The 13428-nt window shown below is 37.0% G+C and overlaps 1 protein-coding gene across 13 annotated transcripts in view; it reads left to right on the top strand.

The window, feature by feature from the left end:
* Positions 1–13428, top strand: part of MYT1L (myelin transcription factor 1 like) — a 311977-nt gene that overhangs the window by 177645 nt on the left and 120904 nt on the right. For all 13 annotated transcript variants that reach the window (XM_076332840.1, XM_076332843.1, XM_076332852.1 and 10 more), the window contains 3 exons: positions 2571–2625; positions 2808–2841; positions 3141–3203. In XM_076332840.1, coding sequence (XP_076188955.1) covers positions 2571–2625; positions 2808–2841; positions 3141–3203 — 152 coding nt within the window. The remainder of the gene's footprint in view (positions 1–2570; positions 2626–2807; positions 2842–3140; positions 3204–13428) is intronic.

Here is a 13428-nt window from a genome sequence, read left to right on the forward strand (position 1 = left end):
AAATTACACTGCATGCCTGCAGCTTTTAAAATCTTTTTTCACTTCTTTGACCTGCTTCTGGATCTGGATTGTATGGATCCTATAGGGGCTTTTCCACCTTAGTGATTTCTTCTTTGACTGTCAGTGTAGTTAAAAGTGTACTCACAGCATTCTTGAATTGAAATGCTTACTTTGGTTTAGAAAGACAGGCAAATCTGTTTTCTAGTTTGCCCCTTCTAAACTTACACAGACTATCATAACAACTGGGGCAGCATTTCCAGGTTAAGATCATAATCAGATAAATCTTTCAGCAGATTTTTCAGTGGTGACAAATTATGCTAGGTAATGTTTTTCAAACTTTTAAAAAAAAGTACTAGGCTGAAGATCAAGTAGCTCCACTTCTGGTCTCCTGTCAAGTCTATACACATTGCAGGAGTTACAGAATAGCACAATGTACTGTTTTCTTATTAGTAAAATGAAAAGAATATCATCATCTAGTGGGTAATTTTTATATTCTAGAGATGCTGTTCTGTGCTTTGATATGGCAACTTGAAAAGCTTCAAATGCATATCAATTCTTAGGAGCTGAGAAGCCAGCCAGGGTGTGAACTCAAGGTGTAGGATAGACACTGTGGATGGGTTAAAGTTTAAGACTCAGTTTAGATGCCTGTAGTAGGTATCTACAGATATGCCAAGTATCTCATGCTATAGTCAATGGAGAGCTAAACAGTATGGGCAAAGGTGCCTAGAAACTGATTCTGTCCAGCCTGAAGTAACACCTAGTAGCTGACCAGAGGAATTGTTCCTCAAGCTCTGGTGGCTATGTTAACTAGGGATAAGTTCGGTTGCCTAAGCATAGGCAGCTGGTGCCATTTCTGATGCCACAGGATACCTGAAACATCTACACAGGGTTGGCAGATATAACAGAGGACCTACCTGTACCCTTCTGTACCTTTCTGGTCTGGCAATTGAAGGCTTGATGGGATACCTTACGATATCTCAGATAGCACCATTGGTTGAAGATGATGGAAGCTTATGCTCCTAATGTATATGCACACAGCTATATGTAGGGGTCTTAATTTAAAAATGAAACCCACTCAAAGTGATGCAAAGGTCCCCATCCAAAGACTGCACTGAAGCCCCCTAATAGAGGCTGGTGCTGTATTAGCTTTCGTGATACCTGTTTATTTTAGAAGATCATCCCTTTAGTGTGGAATAAATCACACTACCAGGAACCAGATGATGACTACCAAGAAGCAGGACTACATCAGTAGCACAGAGCCTTGTGAGAGTGGCCCTTTCTTTCCACCAAATCCCTGTCACCCACGAATTTTGTTGTGCTGACTCTTTCCTCCTGATGAAATGAGTTGAAGGAGCTCTGTAAAAGCACCCCTTAATTTCTTGTTAGTTACTTCCCACATCATTTGTGTTAAGGTACCAATCAAAGAAAGCTAGGTGATTAAAGGGTTAACTGCAAGTCACTTGGACCTGTTTCCATGTTTTTGCATGAGATATGTGACATTCTTACCAGATATCAATCCAAGGATATTGCTATAAACCAGTGATGGATTTTTTTTCTGGGGGAACTAGAGCCCCATGGTCGATTTCTGTGTTTCCTGACCTTTACAATATCATCTCTATGTATGAACCACTGCAGATCCATCTTGCCATCCCATTCTTCCACATCCAAAGGAGCTGAAGACACACATACTGCATATATTTTCCCTGACACAGTCTCTCAACATAGTTCAGTGCAATCTGCTTGTGTTGTACAAAATCGTAAACTCTAGCTAGCCTATGCAGTTTAGCTTTAAAAGTCTGGTGTCAATAGTACATGGAAGATCAGAAGAAACCATGTGGCCCTATGGTAACTACTATAGACCACTGTTTATGATACTTTCCGAGGTCTAATCTGCAGCCCTGCACCTGTCTGGTAAATATTTAAGATTGCTGTATATTTATTACTGCATAGAAAGCTACATTGGATAGGCATGCTGTTTGTAAGATGAAAGTAAAGATTTAGCCATATGTAGCAAGGGAGCCCATTCCTGAAACTTGAAAAACACTTCTAAACAATGAAACACATTGGCAAAGGTCATAATGTCATATTAAATGACATAAAATCTTTGAAGTTCTAATGATGATTCTTTATCTCCTTTTCAGTCATTATTCCTTCCTCTCTTCCCCACTGCAAAGCGTTTGGTTAGAAAGTGACCTACGGTGTGCGACCCCTTGACTTTAGTTTTAAATTGTATAGAAATCTATTGAATCCTTGTTTCAAAATATATAGGAGTAATCAGGGGTTTATGTCAGAAATACCCCTTGGAAAAGACAAATCAGCACTTAGTTGCACACAGTTTGCTATGAAAGCAGGGCATGCAAATGGACTGATTAAAGCAGAAATTACCACATTCTCTGTTTTTAAATAAACGTAAAGATCCTAAAGATCCCCTGTAAGGTGGACTTTCCCTTACAGGATAAAATGGAATTAAAATAGTGTCAATAAATTGTGTGAGAGACTGTATCAGTCTGTGCATTGATAGTCTGTGCATGCAGGATAAGAACATTGACTGCCTGCTAATCTATTCCCAGATGGAGGTGGATGCAGACGAGAAGCGCCATCGCACACGCTCCAAAGGTGTTCGAGGTACGTCTCTTGCTTCAGTAAATTACTCAAGGCCCCCGCTCAGGGTGACCTTCATCCTCCAGAATCTCTTTGCACAATTCATTCTGACCCTTGCTTTTACACAACCTTTCTGGTAATTTTCTGTAGAAGAGGGGTACTTGTAATAGATGATAAATTTTTATATATTTTCCATCTCTCTGCAGTTCCCGTGGAACCAGCCATACAAGAGCTGTTCAGGTTAGTGCTCTGAGTGTAAAATGTATCCCCATTAGCAATTTAGAAAATTCATGCCTTTTAATGGGTATAATGCACTTTCAAGTTCATTGGTGGTTTGCTCATGCCCTGCTGCACTGATGAAATTAATTCCCTCTAGACTTGCTAATAAAAAGCATCCCCTCTTTTTTTTTCCCTTCCGTTATTTGATTTCTCTTTCTGTCTTTGTTGCCCTCCATCTCTGTAATACCTACTGCCTGCTTTTAGTATAATCTTTCTGCAGCACACTGGCACCTATATAATTAATTCTCTCTCTTTTGCAGCTGTCCCACGCCTGGCTGTGATGGCAGTGGTCATGTTAGTGGCAAATATGCAAGGCACAGAAGGTAGTATCTGTAATTTTTCATAATTTAGTGAAGAGATTTGGTAAACAAGTTAACTGGCATGACCTTGATAAACCAAACTGATAAAAATCAGCAATTAGACATTCTAGAAGCCATTCGGATTCACTTTTTTTTTTTCTTTCTGAATGTCACACAAAATCTAATTCACATTTTTGCTGAGGAAACTTGTTCTCATTGTCAATCTTCTCTCGATTTTTGCACACAGTTCTCTTGCTCATGTGCTGCAAATTAAAATTTGGCCCTACTGACACGTTGGTGCCAGTGTGACTTCTGTTATTTAATGTATTTTATAACTGAATGAAAACAAGCTTCTGAACATTTTAAGTTCGATGATCAGGTTAGATTCAAAGGTCAAAGCCTAAGACAAATCAGTGATAATAAGACTTCAGGGTTCAAATGTTATATTATAATTGTAAATACCTTTACTTCAGTTTCTAAACCACCGTATGTGGAGACATCTCGTTTAAGAAAATGTTTTTAGTTGTTTATTGTTAATAATATATCAAGGTAGCATATGTTACACATACTACATGTGCTTTAATTTAGAGCTCAGTCTTTACGTTTCTATGTCTGCAATGTCCATGTTCAATAGTGTTGTACATCTGTATAAACAGCATTCCTCTCCTGAATCATTTGTCCATTAATTTCTTGTGCAATATTTTGAAAATTTAACAGCTCTAGAATACATGAATTTTTCTCACGTGCTGTGCATTTCATTTAACATTTTATACAGCAGCCCACTGTAGGAGATAAAATGGCTGATGTTTTGGCCATCTCTCTTCTGAATAGAGGGAGGTGTTCAAATTAGTGTTGAATTCTCCTGAAACTGTTAAGATTTTTTTCATTCTTGACTTTTTCAGGTTTTAAAGCACTGGTGGTGTTTATAAGAACACATATTTCACACCTAATCTGATAACTGCTTTGTAGTGAGGGCATATGGTTTTTATGAATTGAATTGAAATTATACGTTTGTTGTTAAGGCATTTATTTGAAACAGGAAAAGATATCAAACAGTAACATGTCAGTCCACTCAGTGCCACTCAGTCCACTCATGTGCCTTTTTTCTTAACAGTGAATGAAGCTTAGGGACAAGTCCAGAAAATACTTTCAAAATTAGAACAAGAAAAGTGATATGCCTGATATTAAAATTCTTTTGAATTACCTTTAAACAAAATAAAATGTAAAATAATCATATTAAAATTTATTTTCCTAATCTTTTTTTCACTCATAAAAGTGGTAACGTTTTTGTCGTTATTTGAAGGATTTGGTTAGATTGGAACACTGATTTAGGAAAAGTAACCAAAATCATTCTTCTTAAATTCTTCTTAAATAATTCTTCTTAAATTCACTTGTGATTTCTCATTTCAAACCATGGTTTTCTTCTGTCCATTTTCTTCCTGTAAATACAAGCCTCATCAGTAATTAATGAATGGCACCAAATCCTTCTTTTCCCTCAGAAATTTCACGAGCAGTCAACAGTTAAATGACATGATTATAATGTCCTTTCTAGTTACAAGATTGTAACTAGGTACATTTCTCTACACTTCATGGGATTTGCATGCAGATTTCAAAAACGAAAGTCTTGAAACATACAGAAAGAAACTCTTTAGCTTAAAAAACCCCTGACTTTTCTTCTGAATTGCTTTAACTTTGATCTAGGTGTCTGTGTTTGTGTAAAATCACCCTCTTGGGGGAGGGGGAAGGAATAGATGTGAGGTTTGGAAAGATTACATGCAGTTTTGAGACGTTAAATCCATATTTTGCTTTCTTGACATGATTCTGGTATGTCAGTACATGAACAGACTGAATCTCAGAGCTGTTAATTAAATGAAATTTTGGGCGGATGCACAAAGAAAAAAATTGGAAATACATCAAAAATTCCTTTTTTTCCTACTGGTTAAAGAATTTGTGGGGGTTTTATGTTTTCCTGTCACCCTGATTGCCAATCCACTAATCAAAATATATTTAACCAATACATGTCTTATTTAGTGTAAAAACACAAAGTTCTCTGTTGAGGTTTACAACGTACATACCTATTTTCTCAAAGAGCAGTAATTTTTTTATCTAGTCCAACCAACACCTAGTAAATTTAAGTTTTTGAAAGAATCGGAAGGAATTTATCTTTTTCTTTTTTCTATTTTGCTATTTGGGTGGGAAAGACTCTCAAACATGTCTTCCAAGGAAATCAGATTGTCTTAAAAATTTGATGTGTTGAGGGAATTGCATACCTCAGCTGATGCCTAACTCAATTCTGTTTAGACCTACAGAGCATTTTAATGAGGTTAAGACCTTTCCATTCACAATACCAGACTGGCTCATTATTAGGAATGAAATGTATTTGTTTCCACTAGATGTAGTCAGAGCTCTCCAGAATTCTATTTCTTCTATAACATCTTGAAGTCTCCGGAATTTTGGGGGGGGGGGTTTAATTATAATTTTATCCTTGTAATACCAATGTGACAGTGAAAACCATGTTCAGATACTATGTTAAACTTGAACTGAAATAAACAGATCCTTTCAAATTTTCAGACAGATTCAGGGGATGAAATGTTGTTCTGCTGATAAAATATCAGGTAGAAGTTAAAGGAGAGTTTTATCATATGTTTTGTACCCCAATTGTATTTTTAATTATGAAAGAGCTGCAAAGTTAGGGTTAACTAGAGAAACAAACAGGCTTTATATGCCATTGATGTTTGGCTTGAGGTGTATGAAAACACAAGACTGGTACTAGTTAGGGTAACAGTGGTAACAGTTTGTTGTATTATTTCCATCTTTTTGATTTTTTCTTTGTGTCAAATCTTAGTTTGAAGTGCAGCCTTGCGTGACTTAGTTGATACTTTGCTCTCAGCTCTTAAGTTTGGTGCTTAATTTTAGCTTGTTAGTTGGGCATGCTAATAGCTAAGATGGACAGGCTGCTCTGCAGGACACTTTAGGGCAGGATGCTAGGATCTCTAAAATTAACTTGGCGAATGCACCTCTCTCCAGTGACTGCATAGAAAGTTCAGAAAGATTAGCATCCCAGTTTGGGCACTGAGGGTAAGTGCCCAGAGTTAGATGGTGTGTCTACCTTCTTCAGAGCAGACTCATCTCTTTTTTTTTTTTTTTTTATTTTAGTAGTGCCTAGAAACCTGAAGCTGTCATGGACCCTCTAGCACTTTCTATGATGCACAGCATGAGGCAGTGCCTAGACGTTAGAGTTCACACAGATGGGACTTCAGTACCTGTTGTTTATGTCTCCAGGCACCTGAGGCCAACTGAACTACTCACAGATCATGCAGTTAAAGAAATGCATGTATCTTTGCAGTATCAGGTCCTAAAAAATAAAAAGAAAAACAAAGGTTGTGAAAGATCTGAAAACAAAAACAAAACCAAAAAATAAGCCATAGACACATTCAGATAGTGGTGGAGACAAGAAAAAAATTCAAATCTTAGGAGTGAAAACCAGAGCCTCTCCTTGGGCCATGCTCCTGATACTGTTTATTTTATTCCCTTGGTAGCTCTTCAGGTCCATTGAGCATAGCAGCATAATAATGAACAGTACTCTTACATGTTCGGAGCCGTGAATTAATTTTGGACAATAAGCTTGGTCCAGATCCTTGAATACTTTTAGCTGTGAACAATCCATCTGGGTATATAACAGTTACTCAAACCATACCAGGAGAGTGCTCCCAGAACTGTGTTTTCAGGATGTCTGTCGGCTAAGTGTCTGAAGAAAAACATAGTTTTGAGTGTTCTTTCATGGCAATTAGTAGGAACTTTGCCAGTTTCATTCATCAACTTTAAAGACAACAGGATTCACATTCTAGGTATACAAATATAAATGTAAAAGCAAGTCCAGTTTCTGGTCTAAGTTCTGCAGGTGCAAATGCCATAGTTACTCTAGAGTAAGTGAGCGCAAACTGGCCTGTGTTATTTACTGAGTAGGTGTGAATGACAGTTTTAGAAATATTATACCCTACTGTGTTGTTATACATTTAGCTTTTTTTTTAAAAACACATCATATACCAAATAGATGCCTATGGTTTGCCATGTAAATAGGTATGTAGACACATCATAAAAATCCTAACTAGATTCCATTAAAAAAATACTGATTACATGCAATGGCCTATTTTAAAAGCTTCTTAACATCGTAGTTTAATTGTTTTCTCAAGTAACAAAAGCAATTAGATTCTGTAATGGATTAATCACTTGCCAAATACCGCATGCTTCAGAATGAAACATATTCTAACAAATAAGAGCCCTAAAAAGAATCATAAGCTGGTAGCGAGGCACTATGTATATAAATTTAGGATTCTTTTACTGCATATATTAGTGCATATTTGAAAGCAGATAAAGCCATTGTATAGAAATTACAGCAAAACACAATCTTAGTCTGAAACAATATGCATCAAATTTCAGTGAAGGATGAATTGTTAAGGCCAAATGATAAACCCTTCAGATTTAAAATGGAAATACTGATAGAGCTCGTGCTATATCATGAATTTCAATTTGATTGCTGAAAATAAGAATTCAGATGAAATAAACCAACTTAAACATTTCATCTACCAAGGAATTTTGCATGCCTTTTCTTCAGTTCATATTGCATTTATAAGGGATTTTTTTCTTCATTAATCACTGATACAATGTCTTGCAAAAAGAAGCGAGTCTCAAAAATGAAGAGGGATCATAAAATAATGTTTGGATCCATAATGTATGAATTGTCCCTAACCTTATAAAATATATTGCATTTTAATTTTCCACCAAATTTCTCAATATCAACCAGTTCTTTGTTGCTTTACTAGGCTGTCTCTGTTTCTATTACATTATACAGATAGAATTGTTTTGACCATCTTTTAATTTTTAAGCATGAGATTTGTCACTTCATGCAACAGATTTATTTGAATTTATAAATACCTTAGATTTTAGCATTGCTGTTTTGATTAGGAAAAGCCCCACATACCCTTCTTCTATTGCGTTATATACTGTAGTTTAGTTGTCTGTGTTTTAGAACAGTGAGTGAAATAATTCAGGCTCCCAAACTTCAAAATTAAAAGACTCAAATGTCTCTCTCTTACTAGAAAATTATTGAATTTCTGTGGTTTGTTGTGCCATATTTCTTATTCAAATTTTTTCATTTCATATACCTTTTCACCCACCAGTTTGATTGCCATGGCTGCAGCCGTGGGTGAATAATTGCCTGTCTTCACAGGAGCATGTTCTGGAGCTAAAGTCGAGTGCTTGCTTCCTGATGTATGCCTCATTTGGATTCTGCCGACAGCCTAGGGGCTGTATTATTCATGCCTTGACAGATAGCACTCACTAAAAGCATTGGAACAGGGCCAGGTACTGGCAGAGAGATAGTGGAGCATTGCAACTTGCAACTGAGAGGAGCATCTATAATACAAAAAAGAGAAATCCTCATACCTCCTTTTACTGGTCTCACTTTGATGGAGAATTCATTTGCATCAAAATAAAATACCCTAAAAATAAATACATTTTTTCTAAACCACGCTTGAAAGTTTAACACAATTTTCCACATTTAATTGCAAAGCTGATTTTAATTAGTAAGGCCCTGCATGTGAAAAATGAAGATTCACTTGGGTGAGTGTAACACATTGCAGTGTCTGCTGAATGCTCTAATTAATGTATGGCTGCTGTACAACAGGGTGCACTGTGGGATATTTATGAAAAATTCTGTGCACGCAGCCAGTCTATCTGTATTTTAGTTCTTGAATCCACAAGAATAAATAACTTTTCCCCCTTTATTCTTTATGAGACATTATTGTGCATGCCATCACTCCATCCATAAACTTTATGGCATGCCTGTCCTTTTTACTATTTGTCAACGATATTATAAATCAGAAGCCAGGACATACATATTTTAACATTAATTTGATAGCAGAGCATGGTTGCACGCTGTGCAGAACCCGAGGTCCACTGATGCATTTGTGTTGAAGCCTAACCACAGAACAGTGAGGTCCTTATTGTTGCTGCTTTTATGATACTGTGAAAAATCCCACTGAATGGTGGAAGTATAGACAAATTTATATTCATTACTCTCTAAGCTGATAGTCAACCTTTATTATAGCGTTAAATAATGATAAAATGATTCACTGGATATTTACCTGAGGAAAAACCGTACTCTTACACTGCCTCTGCAATTTAATTCTATTTCATTTAATGGTATATTTGCTAAAGATTTTGGTAAGTTGTGGTAAATACCAAGAATAGTATTATAAATGTATTTAATATAAAGTAATCCACCATTCAGGGTTTGTAAAATATGTTAATAAATGAAGCTTCACTGCTTTCTTAAATCCAGCTAAAGAGAAATAAGTAAGTAAATAAATAAATAAAATAAGTGAAAGAGCATAGGGATTTTCAAACAGAACACTGCAAACAATAAATAAATGTGCTGACAGAGAATCCATAATGTATTAGAGGTCTGTATTGGCTGCTGTCTGGATTCAGCAATATATCCTTTGTCTGATTGTTGATTAATGATTAGAAAGGTGCAAAGTTGGGTCTGAAACATCAACCAAATATACACCAGCAACTGGCATGTGGCTCTGCATGCTAGTGGCCATTGTCTAGAGATGACTACACAAAGCAACCACAGTTCAATTCTTCCTACCACCATCTGGATGGGGAATAGCTATTTCAGTGGCAGCAAGTTGCAGGATCTGCATGTGCCAGGAGTACTAGCCTAATAAAGGGTGTGTGTGTGTGGGAGAAATAAAATCAGAGGCAGGAGCATGGAGAGTGCTGACCCAACTGTGCAGCAACAGCAAACAGCAGATTTGGGATGCGCTTTCCGCAGTGGGTCCCCAGGCTTGTATGTTGCTGAAATGATATGCTCATTTTCTTTCAAATGGCAGGTCCTGGGCATATTTCTCATGCAGCAGTCCACTTACAGGCACAGCGTTTTCTGTGGAAGGATCTGTCTGGAGATGTTTCCATCAGCCACAAAATAAATTAAGACCATGCAGAAAGTATGGGAAAGAAAATTAAAAAAAAAAAAGAAAGAAAGAAAGAATAGACCATCCAGTAATAGTGGGGAAATAATTTCCCAACAAGATCCTGGAAGTAGCTATACACATTTTTCCTTTGCCTATGGGAAACTTACTTGGTTGGCCTGGTAGCTTTGCTGAGAACATCGTGTTCTCTTAGGAGAGAAATAAATCATTTTAGGTTGAATAATTTGTGCTTTTCATAATGGAAAAGAAGATCTACAGAGCTGATTCGCACATGATGGACAAGACATTTCATCTCCCTGTGCCTCTGTTTCTCCACTTGTGAACAGAAAGATAGAAGCATATATGGGGTTTATTATGAGCACAGGGCCCAAAACTCTGTCTCTGATATTTATCTGGTATTTAATTAAAGATCTGTTAAATGACTGTTGAGATCAGAGGAAATCTAACCTTACATTTCAGTGCTTTTTGGATCAAAACCTTTTTCTGGAAAATAGAGCAAAATTAACTGATTTGTAATGATAAGACAATTTTACATTGAGAATCAGCTCTAGTTTCCCTATTTCATACTTCGTGAATTATTTCTACAACATTTCTGTAAAAATAGTGATTTTGAGGTTTAAAAATATGGGAGTATTTAAGACACCTGTTTATTAATGTGTATTTTAGTGATAATGCAGTCATGGCTATTAGCCTTACACTAAACCAGAAAAGCCATGAGCAACATTGTGCACTGGGTTTAGGGTACTACAGAGCTGCCTGCATCCTCCTACCAACAGTTCTTCTGAACAGCAGCATGGCTACTGTGTGTGCAGTTGAAAAATGGCCTGTGGATTGGAGCATCCCAACTCAGGGCTTTGGAGACAGGAGGATTTACTGGTGAATACTGGCAACTGGATAGACAGGGAATCCCATGTTATTCCTCGCTCCAGTGCCCACGCCAACACAAATAACACAGATGACTTTGAAAAAGTTTTATCCATAGGTGGCACCCATGCTATCAGAGAATAGCATTGCCCTGCACCTTACTCTCCACCTCAGTGAAAATGATCTGAACTCTGCTAGAATCATCAAAAAGAGGGGCAGGAGAAATCACATAAGTAAAAAATAAATAAAGTTATAGTTATCTTTTTATGAGATCAGGCACCCTAAATATTACCTGGGCTAGCAAAAGAATATGAAGAAAACAAGAAACCAACTCAAATATGAAGAAACCAGAAACCAAGGTCCATCTACCGTCTGCATGTTCTAAATCACTAGACCACGCTAGCAGAAAAATCCACATAGATTTATATGTAGAAATAGGAGAGAAATGAGGCACAAAAAAGTAAAGAAGTGAGAAAACAAAAACAAGGTTGTAGGAAAAAAGAGAAAAAAGAATAGTTTGGTGGGGGTTTTTTTCCCCTAAAAATACACTATGATGTGTCTTGAAAGACTTACATTGAAGTTTTTCAATAAGTTGAGACAGCTCTTTCAAAGACATCACTTCTTATTAGTGGTTGATATGAAGTACTGCTTCTAGTGGTGTCAGCTCAGGACAGGGAAAGAAGAGGTACTCCTGAGCCATCTTTGATGACAATAATAAATCTAAATAAATAAATCTACAGTACAGAATCAGATGCCCAGGGGATAGATAGCTCCTGAAGACATCCTCAGCACTATACAGCTTAGGACACTGTAAACGGTGATAACTTCAACCAGATGAGTGGACCTACCAAGTTAGTTTCCTGGCTACTCACCTGAATCACCTTCCCAAGAAAATCTTGAAGCTTACTGATTTTATGAAAAGGGATTGTAGAACCTAATGTCCTTTCATTATTTGCAAGAACTAGCAGCGCCACACTGTAAGTATGCGTGGAAGAGTGAAGAAGGGGTATAATGCCTAAGAGAAAATATTCCTGTGATTGAAGTTAGGCCTGTGTCTTAAATCTATGATTTATGATGAAATTTGTAATACTATAAAGCCAAATGAGACAGGACAGGATATCATTGGCTTTAAATGCCAACAACAGCCATTTAAAACAGCTTTTTTAAGTTCAGTTCCCTGGGGCTGGGACAGATTTCTCTGCCATCAATTTTTTTATTTGAAGTCATGAGCAGGCCACTAAATTGGGTGAAACAAGTAGAGGATGAATGCTTTGTGTCCAACTAATAGTTGGGAAAGAAATTCATCAATGATATGCACCTGCTACTGTTTTTCACCCTCATAAGGTCTCCAGGAGAAAATCTTACCTATACTTTGTGAACGGGGAAGAGGTGTTCAGAATAAAGGCTAGAGCTAAAAACTGGCATGCATTCGACTTCTGCTTTAAGTCACCCAGTCCAAAGGGGGGACCCTCATCATCCCCTCTTTATTTTGTGTCTAACTCTGAAGTCAAAGTAGAACTGTACTTCTACCATTAAGCTTGTCCAAATTTCTAGTGTTCTGCCAGAAAACATTTATTTGGGCACCTTGATACCTATGTCATACTAAGTACGTAGCACAGTTAGTACATCTCTCATCTCTTATCTGCTTCTTTCAGTGTAGCAAGTGTTGTTAAAGTCGTCCAATTTGTGATCTATACAAACATGGCACTCACCCACTATTTTATTCTTTGTCAATAGGAGTTAGGACATGTTTCTCCCATCTTCTGGGAACTTGCATTGACTATAAAGAAGTTAAGATGTCAGATTGCTTGTATTCTCTTTTCTTGATCTGTTCTTATTTTATGGACAATAATATATCCAAAAGGAAGAGGGAAGGATATAATTTTGTAACTTTGAGCAGTCACTTGGAGAGAGAAGAACCCTATTTCCACTCCCAGCATTAGCACTTCATATAGAAGGCAGACACTCATTTTAGAAAGAAATGAAATGAATCCTTCACCGGTAGCAAAGGACATGTAAATGTTTTGCATGAATTATTAGAGAAGTGGGCACTCTCAACCCAGATTACTGTAAAACCTCATGAGCAAGCAGTCTTCTGAGAGGTGTAAAATGAAGCTTCAGTTACCCCTGGCAAAAGAGGATATTGAAGACAAATTTCTCACATGTTTCTGTATGTTCTAGATTAGATAATGGCTAAGGCTAGGATCGTGATTCCTCCTCTGACCATCTCCTAGTCAAAAGACTGAGTTAATCTCTGTTTCTGTAAGAAAAAAGAAGGCTTAATGTGATTAATACCAGGAACGGTAATCCCCCACTACAGAAAATACCTTCCTCCAGTCTGGATTACAGAGTCTAAATTCTGCTGTGTGTTAACAGCCTGCATGTCC

The sequence above is a fragment of the Aptenodytes patagonicus genome, chromosome 3 (assembly GCF_965638725.1).
Source record: "Aptenodytes patagonicus chromosome 3, bAptPat1.pri.cur, whole genome shotgun sequence".
In the NCBI taxonomy this organism is placed as follows: domain Eukaryota; kingdom Metazoa; phylum Chordata; class Aves; order Sphenisciformes; family Spheniscidae; genus Aptenodytes; species Aptenodytes patagonicus.